A 23,727-nucleotide genomic window follows, 5' to 3' on the forward strand; every position below is an offset into this window, starting at 1 on the left:
TGCTTTAGGAAGTCTTGACTTGAAAAGCGCTATTTAAATGCAGATCATTTCATTTCATTTTTCTCTCTCTCATCTACTACGAGAGTGTTTTCTTTACCAAGTGGCCCCTGATCTCAAATGAGTTTGACACTTCTAATCTAAGTTCTTTCCCAGTATTATGTGCATTTTCCTTTATTTTTTACCCTCTGTACAAGAATTGTTATACGGCGTACAAAATTTGGAATGATCAATTATTGTATAAAATACTGGAAAAACATGATTACCAATATGCATCACCTGTGCCAGCTCCTTTGGCGCCAACTGCCTCGGCCTCTGATTGGCTCTCTGTCCCTATTTAAACCCACTCCTGTCCGTCCGCTTTTATCAGTCCGTCTGCAAACCTCAGTTTACATTAGGCAAGCTTTTTTTTGACCCTGACTCCCACCTGTTTTTGCTCGTCTGTCCCCGGCTTCGACCCGTTTTTGATCCTGACCACGTCTACTCTCCCGTGCCGGCTTTCGACCTCTTTTTGTCCCCGACCACGTCTACACTCCTTTCCTGGCTTACGACTCGCTTACGACCCCGACCACGTCTCTGCTCTCCTGTCCCGCCACGGAAGATCCACTTCCGCGTTCAGAGCGACCCGCTTCCCGTATCCAGCAACCACCAGATCGTGGGCGCAACCCTTCCTCTTTCTTCCAATAAAACCTGTGAGAAACGCAACGCAAGTGGGTCCTGTCTCCGTTCTGGTCTTGTCAAAACATCAAAATTTACAAGTAATCCCAATCATTTATTTAGGTATCACAAAGGCAAGACAAGTAAATGAATAAAGAAATCAAGTAGAAATAGGCAAGAGGATCGATATATATATATATAAGATGAAATCATCCTTTATTTGTCACACAATGGGGAAATTTATTATGTTCCAATTTTTTTTTTCTTGGTAGAAGAGGGAAAAACATTTAAGGATGGCAAAAGTCCTGCTTATTTGATTGTCCTTAAAACGTAGGGCTGGCTTGTTTGCATAGTTGTTTTTTGTTTGTTTTGGTAATGATGAAAAGACGTCGACTTTTGACCTTGTTTGCCTTGTGGTCTGGCAGCCACAAAAGAGGAGCAGTCGGCAGCAGGTAAACACGCTCTATTTCTTACCTCTACGCTTTTATTCTTAATTTCAAATTCGTCCTACAGGCAAGAAAAAAAATAACCATGAGCCGATATTTGCAAACACAATGAAAAGTGTATTTTCTTTTAATTTTTAGCGTATTATACACTATAAATGATATGGAAACAAATATGGAAGCCCAATAGCTTTTTAGTAGTCTTCAGTGTTACTAGAATATAATATAAATATTTGGCACATAAGATAACACTTTTTCCCCAGTATCGAGTTCCTTCGCTCTTCAGTGCTAGATAGATAGACTTTATTCATCCCCGTAGGGAAATTCACACTTCCAGCAGTATCCTTGTGTTGAAAAATAAAACAATAAAATAAAAGATATAGAATACAAAAATACTCAATATAACATGTTGATATAGAGTATTTCAATAGTGCTACGGAAAATACACACTGTAATAAGAATAGGGTAATATACAAATGTGGGGGTGGGGTTTAATGTGGGCTTTTACTGCCCCGGTTGGAGTTAAAGAGCCTCATGGCATGAGGAAGAAATGATCTCCGTCCGTCTAATACTAATACTATTACCAGTAGTATTTTGATACATAAAATATCCTTCCCAAAAATGTAGTACATTGTGCGGAAAATGTGACTTTATAACATGCATCAAAACCTCAGCCAATTGCTCCCCTTAATTATTGCAATCACCCTTACTAGGCGATCGTAAACCTGAGAAACATAACACATATTCACTTAAAGCAAAACAAAACTTTTTTCAGCGTAATATATTTATATTTCTTTTTTAAATGATCAAAAAACGAAGGAAATACAGAGAGCACATAAATTGGCAGAGATGCTCTTCTGTAACAAATCTATTGGCAATGATATTTTTAATAAATAGGATTTCCTCCAAAACAAATATGGTATAGTTTTCTAAAATTATATATAGAAAGCACATCAAATGATGGAATTAAAAAATCTTTGTCTTTTTTTTGTTTTGAATCGGCAGTTTTTAAGATTCCTTCTTGGACTTAATCATTGTTGTCACCGATTTTTTTTTTCATTCCTCCTTAACACTAACTTTCTTGGGAACCATTATTATAGTCAAAAGGCAATAAAACCCTAAATCACAACAAAATGAAATGTCCCTCTCAAACATAATCGCACGAACAAGAAGAAATCAGCAGTATTAATGAGCCTGACTTGTTTGATGCCCTAACCCTCTAACGTAAGCATCTTATTTTATGTTTTTAAATTCAGTACAGTCATTTGTTACATATTTATCCTGGAGTGCCACCTCAAATCTCATTGTAAACAATGCCCCTTACGTTGTTATCCATGACATTAGAGATGGGCTGCGTCGTTTGAGGTGTTTTTACAAAATTGAAATGTAAATAATTTCGCTATTAACTATGTGTTAACAATGCACAACTGAGTTTAAAGGGACCTCATGCTTTATTTTACACTGCACCCATCTACTTTTGTCTTTTATCAAAGCTGTTCGGGGCGGAACACATTAAGTAGAAGGAATGGTGGCCCACCCTGGTCATCATGGAAGGGGGATTATCACTTGTGAGGCCCCCTCGCAAGGTTTCTTTTTTCCTCACGCTGAGGTTTTGAGTTTTTCCTTGCCCGCATGTTGGTTTAAGATCAGGTAATAGTGTAATTGTAATCCTCTGCAGTCCTTTGAGACATTTTTGTGATTAAGGGCTATATAAATAAATGTGACTTGACTTGGGTGATTAAAGTGCTGGGGAGTGATGTCATAATCATTCCCGCGTTTTTTGTTTTAGTTTCTATTTGTTAGTGTATTATTAAAAAACGCCTAACGCCAACCCGAACCCCCATAAAAGTTTATTCGACTGCATGTAAGAAATGCACGTACTTGCATGCGCATCGTGAACGATGCTGAGGCCGCATTGATGTGAGCCAGAAAATGGCGGCAGCGAGTTTCAAATTCCATACAGCAACCTGAAGATTTACTTCGACTTGATCGTTAATGTCATCGTTAACCACTTTTCCTTCCCCTTATCACAAACTTTCTTGGGACGCTTTACCTTAGACAAAAAAGGAAATAAAACACTTTAAGTGACGATAAAACGAGATATAGTCCCTCTCAAACATGTTTATCCTTGAGTTCCACATCAAATCTCTTTGTAAATAACGCTCATTACGTAATTATCGATGGCATTAAAGAAAAATGTATTCCAAAGGAAAAAATAAGTAAAACATTATGATTTCTTTGTTTTGCACTGCAGGAATTAATTGCGATGGCCTGGGACCGCAGCCCGCTTACCACTCACGTGATGAATACAACAGAAGGCGTCCCGGCGTCACGTGTTGCCCTCAGCCTGCATCGCTTGGATTCGCAGCTCAAGCTGTGGAACATGCTCAGTGTGGGGTAAGCCATAATAGCGCCAACTAGTGGCATGTAAAGGAAAGTTTTCCCTCACTGGCGGCTGTTTCACATTGTTGTGCCAAAATTTTGGGGAGTAGCTAAATTGTACAAACAATCATTTCCGTAAATTTTCTGATAATGTTTTATCAATTTTTTAACATTCGTCTCTGGTACCGTGAATAAAAATAGTTGCTGATGAGAGCACCCAAACTTTATTTTTTTTTTTTTGTAAATTTCAATGCATGGATTTAAGTATCAGCACACTCCAAACGGCCAAAAGCAAAAATCTTGATTATGGTAAAAAAAAATAATAATAATAATTTCTAACGAACAGTGTGTTTATAATGTATCACCACCTGAGGTCGCTGTAGCTCATGTTGGAGCTGGAGTATGTGTGAAAGCAACAAGGAGCGACCTTGAAAGCGAGCACTTAGAGCAGCTGAAAGGAACCAATAGCTGAAGTTAGTCAGACCTGGTGTATGTGGCTAATTTTAGAGCAGAGATCGCCAACCCTTTAGAAGTGGAGAGCTACTTTTTGTTTGTGATTAGAGTTTAGTGCAAAGGGCTACCAGTTAAATTTGCAATTTCGTGAATAAGTTTACCATCTTATTACAATGTTATTACCAGGTGGTAATTATTATAGGTTAAAATAGGCTACCACTAAACCATCATGTTAGTTAAAGATCACATTTCCTAGAAAATCACAATGGCTCAATTTATCTTCAGAACCCATCCACGCGCTACTCAGGTGGCTGGCACCTCCTTGGAGACCCCTGCTTTAGCAACTAGCAGGAGAAGCTAGTAAAAAGGCCAGTGAGAACTGGCTAGAGCAAAGAAAATAGGTCAAGCGTCGGACCCTAAATTATGGAACTAGATAGCTAGCATTATGAGAGACTAGAGAAGGAAACAGTGGGGAAAAGTGCCTAAATCACGGCATCAAGAGCCGTTGCTTGCATGAGCCGCTGTTGAGGGCAAGTGACTCTGTAGGATTAAGCAGGAGCAGCTCGCAAATATGAATAGCCGCGAGCAATAGTTGGCAGCCAAGTGGCTAATGGAAGTGGCTAGTGAAGAAAAATGTGAAAAAAAGCTGAGGAAGTTTAAATTAGGAGACTCCGGGGCCCATGACATTAGGAGCTCAGGTGTGTGCCGCAAGTGGCAGTTCAAATTACAACCGGGCCTGGCTACGTTAGCAAAACGGTCACTAACCACTAAGGGTGACTAAACATTACTGACTGGGACTTTAAAGAACTACATTAAGCAAAATTATTCAGCATCACAACAGCGACATTTTACTTGGGAAGAGAACTTTCTTTTTTGCAATGTGCTCACTAGATTTTTTGCAACGTGGCTTTGAGAGCAAGTGTGTCAGCTTAAAAAGAACGCCATTATTTAAAGAGTTCAAAATTGTCATGCTAGGACGACAGACGAGGACGGCCGGTGCCCGGGTCTCATCAGCCAGGAGGCCTTCTTGCCAGGAATGTACAAGTTGCGCTTCGAGACCGGCCCCTACTGGACCCGGCTGGGACGGGAGTCTTTCTATCCCTACGCTGAGGTACACTTCATTTTATATTATCATTACAGTTGACCCAGGGATATGTCATTAATCCCTTCTGACGTGAGGCTCGAAAAGAGAACTTGTCGTATAGCAGGGGAGTAGAAACCTATGCTCATCAGGTATTGCGTTCTGAACACAAGGTACTCATAATAAAACATGGACATAGTAAAATTGTATATAATAAATTCTATTTATGTGTAATGCAAGATGGGGAAAAATAAAATTGTATTTTAATTCTGGTGTGACGTGACTTGAGCTAATAAACCGGAGTAACGGGTGGATGCAAATGGTGGCGGAGAAAACGCCAGCAGATTAAAAACTGATTCTAAAATTTCTTCTGTCAAAGACTGCACAAACTGCGCAAGGTTTTTAATTTATCTGTTTTTGTGTACACAAAATAAAATTGGCGTTGATGTTGTACAGTGGGCAAAATGCTGTAAAGAGGGTCTTCCACACCGCAAAGATAAAACATCATAAGGTAGTGTCCCCGTATTCTCTACTGTATTATTCTCAACAAAGCTTTGGAGGATGTCTTCAAGGTCAAACATACTGTATTTTTCCTGTATATTGCCCAACTCTAACTTTTGATGAATAAAAGTACAAAAAAGTGCGCTTTCAACACAATAAATACGGTAAATATTAGTGCTGCGCGATTAACTGAAATCAAATCGAAAATGCGTTTTTTTAAATTGGTTCCATGTTTGAGAGCCTTGTGTGAGCAGACAGCAACCACAACAAAGCTCCCCAAAAGAGGGCGCTGTTGCTTAAGGTGTCAATATGATTAACCCTCGTGTTGTATTCATTCGAAGGACTGTTTTTGTACAGCTTACATGGAATAGTGGATACAAACATTTCATTTTCTACTGTTGAAGCCAATCTAGGAAAAGTCCTAAATTACCATTTTCTGTGCTGCAGGTGGTGTTCAACATCAGCGACGCTACGCAAAATATTCATCTGCCTCTACTCATGAGCCGATTCTCCTACAGTACATATGTGGAAGGCTAATATACCAGGGGTGGGAACCCTTTTGACTCAAATAGCCATGAAAATAAAATATTCATATTTATTTAGAGATCTACAATATATATTTTAAGAGAAAAATCTACAAAACCACAAAACCTGCTAAGTCTTTAGCACATTTTATTTAAGTGTTACGTTCTATGATAAAAATCTATGAGATAAACTAAAGAAAAATCCAGAAAACACTATGCATGATTTATAACGATTTATTTTTGTGATACAGCTGCAAATAAGTGTTTGAACGCCTCTGTATCATCTAGAATACTGACCCTAAAAAGACCTGTTAGTCCGCCCATTAGAAGTCCACATGCACTCCATGTATCATCATGAATCAGATGCACGTGTTTGAGATCCTTAGCTTCATAAAGACACCTGTCCACCCCATACGATCAATAAGACTTGAACTTGAAAGATGGCGAAGACCACAGAGCTGTCCAAATACACCAGAGACAAAATTGTACCAACTCCACAAGGCTGGAAAGGGCCATGGAGCAATTGCCGAGCAGTTTGGTGGAAAAAGGTCCACTGTTGGAACAATCATTAGAAAATGGAAAAAGCTAAAAATGATGGTTAATCTCAATCAGAGTGGAGCCCCATGCAAGATATCACCTCGAGGGGTCTCAATGATTCTAAGAAAGGTGAGGAATCAGCCCGGAACAACCCAACAGGAGTTGGTCAATGACCTAAAAAGAGCTGGGACCACCGTTTCCAAGGTTACTGTAGGAAATACACTAAGACATCATGATTTGAAATCATGCATGGCACGAAAGGGTCCCCTGCTTAAACCAGCACATGTCAAGGCCCGTCTTAAGTTTGCGTATCACCATTTGGATGATACAGAGGAGTCACAGGAGAAGGTTTTGTGGTCAGATGAGACCAAAATAGAACTTTTTGGTCATAATTCCACTAAGCGTGTTTGAAGGAAGAAGAATGAAGAGTACAGTCCAAAGAACACCATCCCTAGTGTGAAGCATGGGGGTGGTAGCATCATGCTTTGGGGGTGTTTTTCTGTCCATGGGACAGGACGAGTGCATTGCATTAAAGGGAGGATGACTGGGGCAGTGTATCATGACTGTTAGAGAAACAATCTCTTTCCCTCAGTCAGAGCATTAAAGATGGGTCGTGACAACCCGAAGCACACAGCCAGGAAAACCAAGGAGGTTCTAGCATGGCCCAGCCGGTCTCCAGACCTGAACCCAAATCGATAATCTTTGGAGGGAGCGCAAACTCCATGATTCTCAGCGACAGCCCAGAAACCTAACTGATCTAGAGAACATCTGTGTGGCGGAGTGGGCCAAAATCCCTCCTGCAGTGTGTGCAAACCTGGTGAAAAACTACAGGAAACAACTAATAGCAAACAAAGGCTACTGTACCAAACATACATTTTATCAGGTGTTCAAATACTTATTTGCACCTATATCACATAGTTAAAAAAAATCATGCATTGTGATTTCTGGATTTTTCTTTTTAGTTTATCTCTCACAGTGGACATACACCTTGTGGACTTTTTATCAGCTCAAATTAAGCATTGAAAGTGCCAAATGTTGTTAAATACATGTGACCATGACTTCAATAATTTACCGAAAACTATGAACACATTACAAAGATACAGATTTACAATGTATTTATTTCATGTCCCTTAAAGTCCGATTTATAATCAGATACACCCAAGAGTTGTTTACCTTGTCTTGCTTTTTTGTGTTTATATTCATCTTTCAAGACGACTGTTTTCTTCATTCGCTAACATTTTCTCTGGTACTGTGAATAATAACTGCGAGATTATGAGATAAAATCGAATGTGTGTTACACTTTAATAAATACAGTACTCCTGCACGTGTGAACTACACTGATTTTAAGTCAATTTCACTACCTAAAACGCCTGATTCACTCTGGGAAATCTCACAATACTCCCTGCCTGACCCCAAACTCAGATCGATACTATTTATATAAGTCAGCCTTTTTCATTTAAAATCTGTGAATTTCTCCTAAAAGTGAGAGATGTTCATGCCTGGCTATATGTGCATAGATCTGCCCGACCCTACCGCTCACCGAATCGCTCTGGGTCTTTGGCTGGCATTTTTTGGTGTTCACAGTTTGTTCTGTGGGTTTTCATCACAAAGTGTCTCAACAGTGAACATAGATTGTTTTTTGAACTCCTATATAAAGCAGTGTTTTCACTGGGTCACAGGCATAAATTACAGATTTAAATTCCCCCTATGTTCCTGTCCGGAGCCTTCGCTCTGAAAATGCTGGTCTACTGGTGATCCCAAGAGCCAAGAAGTGATCCGCAGGTTCAAGAGCGTTCTCCATTCGGGCCCTGGTGCTGTGGAATGCTCCTCCCCCTGAGATTCGATCTGCAACCTCAGTGGAAATGTTTAAATCTAGGCTTAAAACACACTTCTATTCTATAGCATATGAATAAACTGTATTTTATGTTGACAATAGCTGTGTATTATTTGTTATTGCAACATCCATTGCAAGGTGATTACCTCATGTGCGCCCTTCTCAAGGTTTCTTAATTCTCCTCATGTTGAGGTTTTTGAGTTTTTCCTTGCCCTCATGTAGGTTTTAGATCAGGGGATGCTGTCATAATGGTCTGTAGTTTGCAATAATCTGTGCAGCCCTCGGAGACTCCTTGTGATTAAGGGTGTCACAAATAAACATGACTTGACTTTACCATGGCAAAATATTGTCAAAGAGTGTCATTTAAACTCAACTGTAGATAGTGATAAATCCCTAAATAGGCGAGGAGACACCTGTCATTTTATACCACAGAATCAAGTTGAATTTCACAATGTCAAGCATGGATGAACGCAGATCAGTAGAGAATATTAGATATAAATTGTATCATCTTGAGGACAAAGCCACAAAAGGGAAGGGTTTTGGATTTCATTAAAAAACAGTAATAATATTAATGGAAGTCATTTTGGTTTTGCCAGACATTTTTATTGGAACATATTTCATTTTTTCTGGTTTTAAGTGCACAATCCTTTCAATTTGAGGAGTACATTTTTTTCCTCGATTTGGGTCGCAGCCTGTATTTAGGGTGGAACTGTGGTTCCTCAAATAAGACCAAGAATTCCTTGGAGATGTTTAGCCAAAACTGTTGGTAAAACACCGTGAGTGTAAACTGTAATTTAATATTTCCTCTATATATTTTGGACTAAACCATTGGTTAACCCTGTTGCTCTGGCTTTGCCTGGACTAAAATTGTACAATCCTAGTGAAGATCACTTTAACTTTGAGCCAGAAGTACTCATAAATAGATCGATAAGTTCCAGACCCCTGGTATATACACACCCTCCCACACACATTGAGCGCCTCACTCAATGTTCACTATTACGACGCTCCTGAGTGAAAAAGCCCTTCTAGCTGAATGGCATCAAAGCCGGAAGGTAGGGAGAGCTGCAACGTCCACCAAAATCTAGACCGGCCCTTTTCAATATAACCACAGCAACAACTCAATTTGCAGCATTCTTTTTATGAACAAAAAAAATCACTGAATAAATAAATGGATGGATGGATGTCACCTTCAAGTTTGGTAGCCTTGAAAAGCAGAATCCAACCGGCTTGTCGGTACATAAATACGAAAAACATGTCTGGCTAGGCAGCCTGCTGCTGGTCCCGCGCATCTTGGTCGGACCGAGGCTGGTTCCAGTCCCTGAGACCGTCAGGCAGGCTGGTGTCTTCGTCCAGGCTGCCGGTGCCCTCCACAAACTCCTCGTAGGTGGACTTCTCCTGGAATGGCCGCGGGCCCAGCAGCTCCAGCATGTCTGCCTTGACCAGGACTTCCTTCTCCAGGAGCCGCTTACCCACCTAAAGACACGAGTAGGGGATAAAGCAGGGATCGGCAACCTTTTTGAAGCTGAGAGCTACATTTTTGATTATGATTAGCTCGGAAGATTTACCCATTTCATATGTATTTCAGTAATAGCAACTCATCATGTTATCACTACGTTATTAAAAGCTGATTCTCAGTGGAAATTTTTAAATCTAGGCTTAAAACACACTTCTATTTTATAGCATATGAAAAAGCTGCACTCGCACATTTAAGAAAGAAACTCAACTTTTTTCTTTTACAAGCAGCACCTGATTTTAACCTGCAGGCTCAAATGGACAAAAAAATAAACTCATTCACAACCATTTCTTACCATTTGCCATGTGTGCAAGGGTTGGGAGAGCTTACTATTGGTTGCATTGTTCAGCAACAGGCTGTTGTGATTGTTATGGCTTCTGAATTTAACACATCGTATTGGAAGCCATCGTTTAAAATGTAGTAAAAAAGTAGCTTCTTGTAGATCGGAATTTAGGGTTTTATGTAAACACCAGGTAGCCATTATTGAAAGTAGAGATAAAACGGGCTCAGTCAAACAAAGCACCAGCCAGGAATAAGGGATTTATATTAATTATACGCTAGTTCAAGAAAAGAATCGATCATGATTCTAAAGGACGATGATTATGTTTTTGATTTCTCATGTTAGTTTCAGATTTCCTAGAAAATCAGAGCGTCCCATCCAATAGAGAGCCATTTTCAGAACTGGTCCGCAGGCTATTCAGGTGTTCTTGGGGAGACCACATTGGTGACCCCTAGCAAAGTTCCTTTCGACCCACGGAGCAGTCCGGAGACGTACCAAGTCCACTAGGTCCTTCTTTTCTTGGACTAGCTGGAGGGTGCGCTGGTAAGCCTGTTCCACCAGCGCCCGAACTTCGTCGTCGATGAGCTGGGCCGTGGCCTCGCTGTACGGTTTCTCCAGGAGCGTCTCACCCTGCCGTGGCAGCTCGAAGGACACTTGGCCCACTTTGTCGCTCATGCCGAACTGGACCACCTACCGGCCCCCGGAGACAGCTTGAGAACCCGGCTGCTAATTAGTGCCTGCTAGCTCGGCAGTTTACCTGCGCGTAGGCCGACTGCGTTACTTTCTTGAGGTCGTCCTGCGCGCCGGTGGTGATGCGGCCGAAGAAGACGCTCTCGGCCACACGTCCCCCCAGCATCATGCACATGCGGTCAAAGAGCTGCTCGCGGCTGTACAGGTACTGTTCGCGTGGGAGGTACTGCGCATAGCCCAGGCCCTTCCCGCGGGGGATAATGGACACCTGAGGGGGGCAGAGTCACAACCAGGCGTGTCAGTGAGTTAACAGAAACCCTCACCTCCATCTCAGCATCCCCACCTTGAGCAGTGGGTCAGCGTGCTGCAGGAACCAGCCAACGATAGCGTGGCCCGCCTCGTGGTAGGCCACAGTCTTCTTTTCGATGGGCTGCAGCACTTGTGTCTTCTTCTCCAGGCCTGGAACACCAAAAGGAACATCCCAGGTCAAACTTGTGGTATAAAAAACGCTCGACCAGCGTTTCTCATCTGGTGAGTTGTAACCCAAAAAGTGATATGGCAAAATAACACTAAAAAAATAAATAACTCAGGGTCGAGTACACAGTAAACGGCAATAATGCCCTCTCTGCCCGCCCACTTATGACAACAATCACACCCACCGACTAACAATAACTCTACTAATTTACATCATCACCATTTTCTCCACCTTTCTGCCTAGAGAGTAATGATGACCACCGGACACGACTGCACTTTAACATTAACTTAGGCTGCTGTTAAGTTTTTTATGGTAAACCATGTCCACACTTTTAATGTTTATCTAGCTATCTATCTACCATGGTCATATCCCTCGGGAGGGGTGACCGACAGCAAGACAAACACATACAAAAACACAGAAAATAAAAAAGGGAAAAAGTAGCAAAAACACACACAAAAATATTTGTACCATGGCCAACCCAAATGCCCAAACAAGTTAAGCAATAGATATCCTGTGGCGAGGGGCCCTCCCCTCTGGGAAGTGTGAGAATTCTCCCACCGTTGTCCGCTGCGTGTCGTAAGAGGCAACTAAAGTGGAGGGAGCAAGGGGACTGGGGGTCCTCTCCTCGCTATCTCTACTCCCTAAGAGACAGCAAGGCAAAGAAAGGGGGGGGGTACCGAAAGGTCTCGCAAACCCTAAGTTATAGGTCGCGGGGCACACAGGGACAGACAATTCATTTCGCATTCACACAATTAACCTAACATGCATGTCTTTGGAATGTGGGAAGACCCACGCAAGCACGGGGAGAACATGCAAACTCCACACAGGAGGTTCAATCTCAAGACCTCAGAAATGTGCCGCAAACACGCTAACCACTGCGCCGCCATATATATATATATATATATATATATATATTATACATATACATATATATAAAAAGCTCAGTATTATTAATCCACGCTTACATTTTTATGTTATCATCTCGGTGGCCTTGGGGGTAGGGCGCCCGCTCCGAGACTGGGAGGTTGCTGGTTCAAGCCTCGGCCGAGTCATACCCAAGACTTACAACATTGGTACTCATTGCCTCCCTGCTTGGCGCTCGGCATTAGGGGGTTTGGTCACCTAATGACTCCCAACACATAGGTTGGCTTGAGCGAGAGGGCTGGGAATCCCCTCCTCTGTATCAATCTCCCAGAAAGAGTCAGGAATGTGTTCTCGACTCTAGCCACCTCCCACTAGGGGGATATGGCTGCGTTATATATGTATATATACACACATATACATTTCATGTTTGTGACCATCAAGTCTGTCAAAATGGCTGAAGCTGAAGTATTTTAGATTTCATTAAAAATGCAACTAATACAGCATTAAAGGAAATGTTATTACTCGAAGTTGTTAGGGTTTTGCTGGTCTATTTAGAAGTAGAATTTTTTTTTCTTGATTTGGTCACGGCTTCAAATTAGATTTGGGTGGTGGGTCCTGAGTCAGACCAGTTGAGAATCACTGTGCTAGACCGTAAGACTTTGGGTGAAGGTTGGGCAGCTCTGGTCCAGGTTTTCTATTTCTCCCTTTCTCCCTCCCTCAACACAGCACACTCCCGAAAAATGTTAAAAATGAGAATAAAGGAAGGATGCAAGACAAATAGGGCAACAAAATACTGAAGAGGTAAAAAGAGGTAAAATTTAAAAAAACAAAAAAAATAAATAAATCAAGTGGCATTGTGCCGGCCAGCCTGACCTCCGATAACTCTGTCGATGGCATGCTCGAAGTCCTTGTGGCGGACGTGCGGGTGCAAGTGTCGGGCCGCGATCAGCGCCGCCTCATTGCAGACGTTGGCAATATCGGCCCCTGCAAAGCCACACGTTATCATCGGGATGAGGAGACGTGGTCACGCATGACTTCGGTGACGTGCCGGTAAATCCTGGCGTGGCGGCTGCCATTTTCCTAGCCAATGTGTCTTTGTCCACCTCGGGGTCTAACTTGATGGGGCGCAGGTGGACTCGAAAAATGGATGCCCGCCCCTTGATATCGGGAGGACCTGGGGGGATCAGAGTCATGATCAGCCAGAAACGAAGGAGAAAGAACAGAGAGCTAGAACTGATCAGTCACCAATGTAGATCTGCCTGTCGAAGCGCCCAGGCCTCATGAGGGCTGGGTCCAAGACGTCAGGTCGGTTGGTCCCGGCCAGGACAACTACATTAGTAGCGGTGTTGAAGCCTGAGAACAGAAGGAGAAGATGGAATTGTTAAGCTCCACACATACCAGGCACCACTTGCACGCGACACAACTCCCCATCAGCATTATGCTTCTGGCGTCAGCTGTGCGCAGGTACTTTTGGGAGGAAAACAGCACGGCGCAAATGGCGTCCAGTATCAAACATTTTGGCGCTGAGCTGCAAAATTCCTCAAGTGTGCGGAGGACAATGGAAAACGGCACTTTGAAGCATGCGCTCTGAATACAAAACACCACAGTGACGTCTTCAAACGTCGTTTCCTTTAATCGTCAAGGAACGATGACAAGCGAATGCAATTTGGTCCATTACCACGGAAACCACTAATCAAAACATCACTGGCGCTGTCATATATTTGGCTCACATTTTACAAGACGCAGCCCTATTCTTCACCCACCTATACTTTCTGCGCTTTACATACTTACTGTATGTGCTCATGTTTGTAAGTGTTATCTGACTACGTGTTAGTCACTATTTTGATCTTAAAATAAGTGATCTAGCAAACATGGAAAAAGGATTAACATGGCGTCAAGAGTGCGGGGTAACTTTTTGCAGAAAAACGGCACAGTTTCAATGCATAGAGTATAAAACATGCTTGACAAAATTCTTTAAGTGTGTGGGGAACAGTGGAAAATAGCAGATTGACGCACACACTCTAAATGCAAAACACCGCAGTAACATCTTCAAACGTAGTTTCCTTTATTCTTCGAGGAACAATGACAAGCAAATACAACTTGTTTCATTACTACGGAAACCAGGATTGGGTTTGCTTTCTTAAACTGAAAAGAAAAGCCCTCCAGTTTTGTTTTACTTTTGTATAATGACAATTGACCAATATAATATGAATAATGACCAAATATTTAACTGCAATTAGGTTTCGTATGTTTTAGGGATGGGCAGGGCACCCGTATGATGCGGCAGGGGTAAACCAGTGAAAGCTGTCGGGCCCTGCTGTTGAAAAGAAGAATGAGTTGTGCCACCCTGACCCGAGTGACACGGCCACTTTTTTGTGTCCCGTTTCATCTGGAGGGACGAAAGCATGACCGACTTGGCTATCGAGGTGCTTCACTTGTTTGGGCATTTGGGTTGGCTATGGTCCAAAAATGTTTGTGTGTATTTTTTGCTATTTTTTTCCCCTTTTTTTTTTCTTTGTTATTGTATTTGTTTGTCTTGCTGTCTGTCGCCCCTCTCAAGGGATATGACATGGGTAGATAGATAGATATGCATGTTATTATTTGTAGATCCACAAATGTTATTTTGTGACAGTCACGAACACTCAGTCGGTAATGATGTAATCTCGAAGTAAGTTTAACCCTTTGAGGGTTTTTTGAATGTGCGACGCTGCTTAGTGGATTTTCACTTTTTGCGGGTGAATCTGGGCCCCATTAACTCAAAAACAGCCGGTCCTCTGTCCTGTATTCATAATTGTTATCTAACTACAGTGGAACCTCGGTTTTCGAACGCCTCTCAGTTCGAACAAATCGGAGTCCGACCAAAAATTGAGAAATTCTTGCTTCGCTGTTCGGTCAAAAAAATCGGAGTTCGAACGCCGGTAATGCTTGAGTGCGTACGCTAGGGCGCGATGCTGAGCGGCGTACGGGTGTTTTAGCCCCTTATTATGCCTCCGAAGAAAGTTAGAGCAAGCAGCAAAGTTGCTACAGGTGAAAAAACAAAAGTAGTGCGTACAACTATTGCATTTAAGAAAGAAATAATAGCCAAATATGAAAGAGGTGTGCGAGCGCCTTCTGCAGACCACCACAAAGGTAAGAAATCCTATTCATAAGATTACGATAACGCGAACGTACGATTAGCCTGGGTTAGCTTTAAGTTTACGCTAAACATTCAGGGTGTTGGAACAGAGCCCAACATTGAGGGTGTTGGAACGGAGCTCCCTTTCCAATGAACCGCTCACCACTTGTTGTGGAGACCCGGGTGCTAAATGACTTGTAAACGACCTGATTTTTTTATTTTTACACGTTCATGTTATCGTAATCTTTCGTATGGGAGATTACGATAACGCGAACGTACGATTAGCCTGGGTTAGCTTTATGTTTACGTTAAACATTCAAGGTAAACATTCAGGGTGTTGGAACGGATTAAAACGATTGACATTATATCTAATGGGAAAAATGATTTCCGTTATCGAACAAATCGGTTTTCGAACAGGGTTCTGGAACGGATTATAGTCGAGAACAGAGGTTCCACTGTATATGGTAATCGCTAATTTGAACGGTAACATAATTGGAAAATACGTGAAGTAAAAAACTGCACCGCTGAAAACGGCTTCAAGTGTGCGGGGGCACGGCGCCTTGGCTTTCTGCAGCCAAAAGTTGTGAAGCCAAATTCCCCACGCAGTTGGCGTCAGGTTTCTGCCGGGCTTTAGATTCCTTGCTCCTTGCTACCACTGACCGTCCATCTCCACCAGGAGCTGGTTGAGCGTGTTCTCCTGCTCGCTCTGGCCACCAAAGTTGCCGCCGCCTCGTTTACGGCCCACGGCGTCAATCTCGTCGATGAAGAGGATGCAAGGGGCGTTCTTCCTCGCCATGGCGAACATGTCCCGTACCTGTCAGTAAACAAAGTTTGAACGTGCGCCTTGTGAACGCCAGAAATTGGAAACGCATACCGGTCGGTGCATTGTCAGTTAATATTTCTCGCTGACCACAATTGCATACAAACGGAGACAATCGGGATTGAATCCAGATAGGATAGAGAAGGAACCAATAGGGACATATAGATGAGGTCGATAAGGGAATAGGTTTTATCTGATTATCACATTATTTTTAATCACAGTACAAGAAACAAATGCGAGAAAAATGATGAAACGGAAATTGATGAAAAAAAAAAATCAGTGCAAAATTTTGTTTCACTTTTTCTGAGCTCAAACTAAGCATTGTAAGTGACGTTCGCTACGTGTGACCATCTTTTTATTTCTATCTTTCAAGAAGAAGTTACTTCCCACAATGCTTTTCACTTCATTCAATTCAGAATGTCGTGTGGCCCGTCAGCAACATAATACTATATTTCAGTGGTCCCCAACCTTTTCTGTACCATGGACTGGTTTAATGCCCCAATGATAACAATACTGTGTCTAAAAATACTGCAAATATGAAAATGCTTTTGTGTCCTCTGTACCCCTAGTGGTTTAGTGGATAAGATCCGGCGCTCTCCCTGCAGCGATCCTGGTCCGTTTCCCCATTGAATTCAATTTTTGCAATCGTGATCAGCGATATACTTTTACTGATCAATCAATAAGACAAATATCATACTTACTTAATTTAGTGCATCCTTACCCCTTACAGACTGAGATTATTTCTTCCGCACGCCATGATGCTCTTTAACTCCACCCGGGGGAGTTAAAGCCACATTAAACCCCACCCTCACTTCTGCATATTACCCATTTTTATTACAGTGTGTATTTTCTGTAGCGCTATTTAAAAACTCTATATGAACACGTTATATTGGGTATTTTTGTATTCTATATCTTTCATTTCATTTTGTTTTTCAACACAAGGGTACTGCTGCAAGTGTGAATTTCCCTACGGGGATGAATAAAGTATCTAGCTATCTAAATGTATGAGCAATACAGAATACTGCAAATTATACAGTATAAGAAAAAAAAAACATTTTTTGGGGGTGCGCATTATAGTGCAGAAAATACAGTATATTACCAAACGTGTGCAATGATTGGTAAATTGAAAATATCGCAGAATATGACCAAATAGCTCGATTACTGATTTCTAATCAAAAATTAGGGGTGCGTGTTGTACACGAAAAAATAAGCCTCCCCCTGCACTCACCCTGGCGGGGCCAACGCCAACAAACATCTCCAGGAACTCAGAACCGTTGACGGTGATGAAGGGGACGTCGGCCTCTCCGGCGGTAGCTTTAGCCAGCAGAGTCTTGCCGGTACCAGGTGGTCCAGACAGCACGGCGCCCTAGCCGAGCACACGGATCGGTTCAGCGTGCCGTTGTAGGCAATCGGCAGCGTCCCGGTATCGGGTGGGAAACCTTAGGGATCTTGGCGCCTAGGTCCTGGTACTGCTGTGGGTTCTTGAGGAAATTGACAAACTCCATGATCTCTAGCTTGGCCTCCTCGCAGCCCGCCACATCCTTGAACTGCACGTCGATGTGGTCCTTCATCATCTTGGCGGTGGACTCGCTCATGCTGAAGGGCCCGCCCCTGCCGCCGCCGGGCCCCATTCCCATGGGCCCCCGGCGCAGCCCGAAGAGCAGGAAGCCGATGAGCAACAATGTGGGGGTCATGCTCATCAGGAAGGAGCCGTCGCTCTCTGTGCTGTAGACCACGGCGGGCCGGCGCGACATCTCCGTGCCCAGCTCCAAGTGGGCCGTCTCCAGGTTCCGCTCCAGCGTGTCCACGCTGCCGATGTTGAACCAAACGTAGCTCTGTGCACATTTCCCATTGAATGTAAATATAAATCTGCATTTCTATAGAGCTTTTTAAGTCAATGAAGACCTCTCAAAGCGCTTTACAATGCGTTTCACACTTTTACCTTTTACACACTAACCGTTAGCAGCGTCAGCCATGCAAGGCAACCAACTACCTGCTATCAGAGGCTGTTCATTACCCACCAATAATGTACACAGTGAAGCCTTGTTTGTTGCGGTGGTTACGTTATAAAAACCCAATTTGGCATATATGTGTACATATTAAACCACACCGCTATTGACACTGTCACAATCCTGCACCCATGTTGTTTTTTGTGACTCTCTATTGTCCTCCTACCTAGTATTCCTTCCCCTTGGTTCCTTGCTAGTTCCTTCTAAAATGAGCTTAATGATCTTCCAATTGAACAATCTGTCCGCCGAATTTTCTGCAGTTGAGAGTTGCGTTGCCATTAGACTTAGACTCATCATGAATATTAATTAATTTAGGAACAATAATCCGTCATTCAGGTCCGTAGAGAGGCTGCAAAGATAAATACTTGTTATGGGGAGGAAAGGGAAAAAAGGAGCAAAATAGAAAATGAAAGGATAGTAAAGGTAGTTTAAGGACAGGAAAAGAAGAAAAAAGGAAAAGAGAAGAAATGAAAATAAAAGAGAAAGAAACAAAAAAGTGAAAAGAAACAGACTAGCAAAGAGAACAAGTAAAGATGGCAAAGATAAAAAGGAAAAACAAGAAGAGGATAACAAAAACGGGAAAAGATATTGTTTAACGATTATTCCATATTTTATTGTATTTGTTTCTAAAACAAGTCCATTATTCAAATTTTTGTGACCTGAAGAACGCGCAAACTTACCCCTTGAGCTTCGGCGCCCGGCACCAGAATGACGCGCACATACTGCTTGTTGACCACCTCCAGGCGATCCACCTAAACGCAAACCGGTCAAAGGTGGTACCCGGTTTAAAGCGCAGCAGCTGCGGCACCTTACCACGCCGCGGCCCAGGTAGCCATGCACAAATTCTTTCCAGCTGATCTCGCGGCCTCTGTCGCGGAAGTACAAGTAAAGCAACGTGGAGGTGGCGCCGGCCGCCGCGATAGCCAGGTAGCGGAAGTCCTTCTCGTCCCACGGGAAGTCGCCCTTTAACAAACAGGAAGTGTCGCAACGTGGACGGGAAGTCCAAATGTTGTGACGGATTTGATGAAGCCAACCTTCTGCATTCGAGTCCACCAATCTTTTTTCCCACCCGCTCCTCCTCTCTTGCCGCCTCCTGCCCGTCCTCCTCGTCCTCCTCCAGCTCCTTCTCCTTTTCCATCTGGAAAACACAAAAATTAATGTGAATCGGGGGAGTCCAACTCAATTAAACTCAGGGGCACATGGTAGAACAAACACTCTTAAGGTAGGCCGGACTTTTTTTAAAAAACAAAAGAAAAGAGTGAGAGAGAAAAGGAAATAACGAAACAAAGAGAAAGAGAGAGTACAATTAGAAAGAGATAGAAAAAGAGAATGTGAGACATCGAGAGAAAAACAGGAGAAGAGAGAGAGAGAAAGAAAAACTCGGAGGGGAGAGAAAGAAAGAGAGAAAGAGAAAAACTGGAGGAGAGAGAGAGAGAGAGAGAGAGAGAGAGAGAGAGAGAGAGATGGGGTGAGAGAGATAGAAGGCAAGACAAAGAGAAAGACAAACATGAGAGAAAAAAATAAAGAAAGTGACAGCGAGAAAGAAGAGAGGGAAGAGAGAAGAAAGGAGCAGGAGAGAAAGAGAGAAGAAAGAAGGAGGAGAGCCAGAGAGAGAGAGAGAGAGAGAGAGGAGATGTAAATGCATCCTTGCATCTAATGCTTTTACGTTATTATTAAGGATGCACCGAATCCGCGCCGAATTTTCGGCACCAATAATTTGCTGCAGAAAATGACCAAATGTGCATTTTCAGTTACGGTCAAATGGAAAAATAAACCCAAGAAAAATCTAGCGAACGAAGATCACGACTTAGGTGAGCCGAACTTATCAATGTTGTTTTTTTTACTCGAGGGTGGAATTATTTTTATTATTTTTCTGGGCGCTCTCCTGCCAAGCTTTGACCAAAAAGACATTTTCTCAAAAGTTGTATCCCTCTGCCTTCACATTTATGTTAGCTTCCAGCCAGACTTGGGCTAATGTTACTAACACTATGGAACCAGCTGACATCCACTACATAGCATCATCTCCAAACAGAAGAGCAGCTTCAGCGACAGACTGCTGTCACAGTCTTGTTTCAAGGACAGACTTAGGAGATCATTTCTTCCTCATGCCATGAGGCTCTTTAACTCCACCCGGGGAGTAAAAGCCCAGATTAAACCCCACCCCCACATTTGCATATTACCCTACTTTCATTACAGTGTGTATTTTCAGTAGCACTATTTAAATACTCTATATCGACACGTTATATTGGGTATTTTTGTATTCCATATGTTTTATTTTATTATTTTATTTTTCAACACAAGGATGCTGCTGGAAGTGTGAATTTCCCTACGGGGATGAATAAAGTATCCATCTATTTATCTATCTCCTCTTTAGCCGTTTTAATTCGTAAACACAAACTTTTTACTTTGTGTGTGACATTCAATTTATTCAACCCCAAAGATTTTGTAAGCTACTAGCCAGACTTTGGCTAATGTTTACGTACATGCCAACGCAACATAAAGATTGTGCAGCTACTAAACTATTTACTTTTCATTATAACCATTTTATACTGAATGTCGCGTGAGCTTACACGTGTCACTTGCAATTTGTATTCCTTTTACATTTAAAAGCACTTACATGCTTTTTGTTTAATAAGAATTAAATGAAAGTATTTAAAAAATGTATATTCCTCACCTTTTGAACAAAAGTTTTATCATATTTTTTTTTCAGCGTTCTTTTTTTAATTCGTTTACAGCACTTTGTGTTTAGGGCTTTATAAATAAAGTTGCATTAAAAATCAACAGCTTCATTACAAAGATGTGAGACAAAGAGAGGGTGGAAAACAGAGAAATAGAGAAAGAGAGAGAAAGGAAGTGGGAACAAATAGAGTAAACTGCAAAAGAGAGAAAACAAAAAAGAAACAGGAAGATATTGAGAAAAAGAGAAGAAAAATGAGAGGAAAAGGGAGAGAAACCGAAATAGAAAAAGACACAGAGCAAATGAGAGATTAAGAGTAGGAAAGAGAGAGAAGAGAAAAAAGGAGTGCGAGAAGAGAAGATAAAGAGGCAAATAGAGAAAGAAAAATAGAGAAAGGGTAAGAGGAAATGGAAAAGGGACCGAGAGGCAAAGAAAGGGGGAGGGGAAAAGAGAAAAAAGTGAAAAAGTAGTTTGCAATAATCTGTGCTATGTGCAGCCTTATGAGACTCCTTGTGATAAAGGGCTATACAAATAAACATGACTTGACTTGTTCTTTTTTAATTTGTGTACAGCACTTTCTTGTCTTTAGGGCTTTATAGATAAAGTTGCGTTGAAAATCCGCAGCTAATAAATAATATGCTAGTTATTTATTATTTTATACTATGCCGCTTTACCTAGCTAGAGCCAAAATATATGTTTGTTGATCATCATGCTGTCTAGGTAATCCTGTTCCTTTTTTGTACATCCATTGTTATATATTCAAGTGTGTTTTACCTTTAGGCTCACTGGAATAAAGACGGCGATGAGACAACCAGAAGGTGCGCGTGGACACAAAGTCATGGCCAGTCGGACGTGCAGACTGAAAAGAAAAGAGAATTCACTTTTGACCATGCAATACGTTAATAATAAAATGTTTTATGAGTTCTTCCAGTCCAGACATTAGTCACATTCTTGTTTTTGGTAGCATCCTTGATCACATTTTTGAGTGCCTGAGCCATGCAAACTTGGAACACGGTTTTCTTTTCTAGCCATTCTCTGGCTGCTATTGTTATGATTAGCTCTCCCGCTTCTGTCTCCAACTTCATCCTTCAGAGACACTTGCTTTTTGCAAATGTCACAAAGTCTCGAAAACACTTACACTTGTATCCACCGTTTCCCTATCTAGCCACTCATGTTAGCTACTTGGCGGCAGGCTGCGGCTTGCTGCTATTGTTAGCGCCACCACGTAAATAAAGCCTGGTTCATTCTTCAGAGTCGCTCGCAGTGAGTTGGGTTTGTGACGCTTGAAAATCTAAAAAACATTTACAGGCCTATTCAATACCTTCTAGCTGCTAAGGTCAGCCACTTATACCAGCTTTGACCAACTCCGTCTAGTCGCTCCTTATAGCCACTCTGGTTGATTCCAGCTAGCTTGGTCGTTTGTTGTTGCTGGTGTGGATTAAGAACAGCTTTCATGTCTTGTCACTGCCTGAGAGTAATCCTAAATTGCTGGTGGTGGTCTACTAGTGATCCCAAGAGCCAAGAAGAAATCCGCAGGTGCGAGAGCGCTATGAATTCAAGCCCCAGTGCTGTGGAATGCTCTGCCATCTAAGATTTGATCCGCAACCTTATTGGTTAGTGTTTAAATCGAGACATTTTCCTCATGCTGGAGTTTTTGAGTATTCCTTGCCCTCATGTATGTTTTAGATCAGGGTATGGTGTAATGGTAGTCTGTACAGTCCTTTGAGACTTCTTGTTATTAGGGGTTTAGAAATAAACATGACTTGACTTATTTACAACATATTAATGGCGTAGGCTTTCATGCTTCCGTACCGTTTCTTCTTCGAATACACTCGTTTCGGTTACTTTCTAAGCTACAGCGACTTCGAGAGGTGGGTACACGCTGTCATTTTAACAAAGTCGTTGAAAGGCGTTGTTGGCTTTACATAGTTGATTCGGCTTGATGCAAATTTTTTGTATTCTGAAAGCATTTTACTTCTGTCAAATATTATTACAAAATAAAACAAAACAAAATACAGAAACTTCTTCCTTCCCCTTTAAGGTCAGACTAATAGTCACACAGCAATGTCCATTTTATTCAAATTTCATCAGCCGCTACGACGTTTCCATCTTGTAGCCATGCTTTTCCAGCTCCGCTCTCAACTGATTGGAGAAATCATCCTCGACGTTGTCGTCGTCCCAGTTGTCTTCCCAAACATGAGTATCTTCATCCTCGTCCTGTCCCGTCCAATCTTCAGCGGGGAATTCTTCAAACTCATCGTCCTCTTCGAGCAGACCAAGATCGACTGTTTTTTGTCTGACATGTTGACGGTTTAGATTCTTCAGCGGCTTCACAATGATTGTTTTAAACTAATGCTATATGGACGTTTATTCTGCACATACAAGGAAATATATGATGAAAAATGTTCTGTTTTGTGACGTCAACACTTTGTAGCGTTGTTGAATTAGTTTTTAGTGAACTTCTAAAATCGAATGTAAACCGACCCTGTCTAGTCTCTTTTTATGGAGTTGGTGAAGTTGATTTTCGGAATTATTTTTTTCTTTATGGAATTTTAAAATGAAAAGAACAGAATAAATCAAAATTACCGGCACGGCGAAGCGCGCGTATCCGCCAAAGAAACGCAATCGTGCGGCAGCAGCGTCAAGGCGAGTGGCAAGCGGAGCCCAGCAGCGTTGAGGTCGAGCGGCCGCCGAAAGGAGCCTCCATAGCTGCCACATAGTCCCGGTTCCAACCGAACGAACCAGGGTACGAAAAATGACACTTATCTAAGAAAATTCGTCTTCGTTACCTCATCGTCGTCCAGGAGGAGAAACGTCAAATGTCAAACGAAAACATATAAAGACCCAAAAGACGACTTCCTGTAGCGCCTGACGC

General features: G+C 42.2%; 2 protein-coding genes and 1 pseudogene across 2 annotated transcripts; 1 reads left to right on the top strand and 2 right to left on the bottom strand.

Annotated features, from left to right (window-relative positions):
- Positions 1–1,078: 1,078 nt before the first annotated feature.
- Positions 1,079–7,912, top strand: LOC148363203 (5-hydroxyisourate hydrolase-like). The gene is made up of 4 exons (XM_088340786.1): positions 1,079–1,106; positions 3,352–3,494; positions 4,908–5,043; positions 5,962–7,912. Exons 2-4 carry the CDS (start codon positions 3,364–3,366, stop codon positions 6,049–6,051), a joined length of 357 nt encoding a protein of 118 aa, XP_088196912.1. The 5' UTR covers positions 1,079–1,106; positions 3,352–3,363; the 3' UTR covers positions 6,052–7,912.
- A 1,615-nt stretch (positions 7,913–9,527) lies between these two features.
- LOC148363204 (mitochondrial inner membrane m-AAA protease component AFG3L1-like) lies at positions 9,528–23,704 on the bottom strand. The gene is made up of 15 exons (XM_088340785.1): positions 23,439–23,704; positions 21,627–21,711; positions 19,210–19,313; positions 18,989–19,138; positions 18,856–18,927; positions 17,606–18,001; positions 17,395–17,532; positions 16,007–16,160; positions 13,477–13,584; positions 13,280–13,405; positions 13,105–13,215; positions 11,236–11,351; positions 10,960–11,160; positions 10,698–10,892; positions 9,528–9,882 (listed from the first exon to the last, which is right to left on the bottom strand). Exons 1-15 carry the CDS (start codon positions 23,568–23,570, stop codon positions 9,670–9,672), a joined length of 2,301 nt encoding a protein of 766 aa, XP_088196911.1. The 5' UTR covers positions 23,571–23,704; the 3' UTR covers positions 9,528–9,669.
- Positions 21,756–23,232, bottom strand: LOC148363205 (26S proteasome complex subunit SEM1 pseudogene; annotated as a pseudogene).
- Positions 23,705–23,727: the final 23 nt, after the last annotated feature.

This window comes from Urocampus carinirostris, chromosome 7, assembly GCF_059441175.1.
Source record: "Urocampus carinirostris isolate Australia breed hairy pipefish chromosome 7, RoL_Ucar_1.0, whole genome shotgun sequence".
In the NCBI taxonomy this organism is placed as follows: domain Eukaryota; kingdom Metazoa; phylum Chordata; class Actinopteri; order Syngnathiformes; family Syngnathidae; genus Urocampus; species Urocampus carinirostris.

What these genes read in the sequence shown, in the direction of transcription:
- LOC148363204 (XM_088340785.1), bottom strand. Translation starts at nt 23,570, where the DNA reads ATGTGGCAGCTATGGAGGCTCCTTTCGGCGGCCGCTCGACCTCAACGC. An exon ending in TTATTCCAGTGAGCCTAAAG is followed by an intron (nt 19,314 to 21,626) that starts GTAAAACACACT and finishes TGTGTTTTCCAG; the next exon opens with ATGGAAAAGGAGAAGGAGCT. An exon ending in TTGGCGTTGGCCCCGCCAGG is followed by an intron (nt 16,161 to 17,394) that starts GTGAGTGCAGGG and finishes GTTTACTGACAG; the next exon opens with GTACGGGACATGTTCGCCAT.
- LOC148363203 (XM_088340786.1), top strand. Translation starts at nt 3,364, where the DNA reads ATGGCCTGGGACCGCAGCCCGCTTACCACTCACGTGATGAATACAACA. An exon ending in TGGAACATGCTCAGTGTGGG is followed by an intron (nt 3,495 to 4,907) that starts GTAAGCCATAAT and finishes TTGTCATGCTAG; the next exon opens with GACGACAGACGAGGACGGCC. An exon ending in CTTTCTATCCCTACGCTGAG is followed by an intron (nt 5,044 to 5,961) that starts GTACACTTCATT and finishes TCTGTGCTGCAG; the next exon opens with GTGGTGTTCAACATCAGCGA.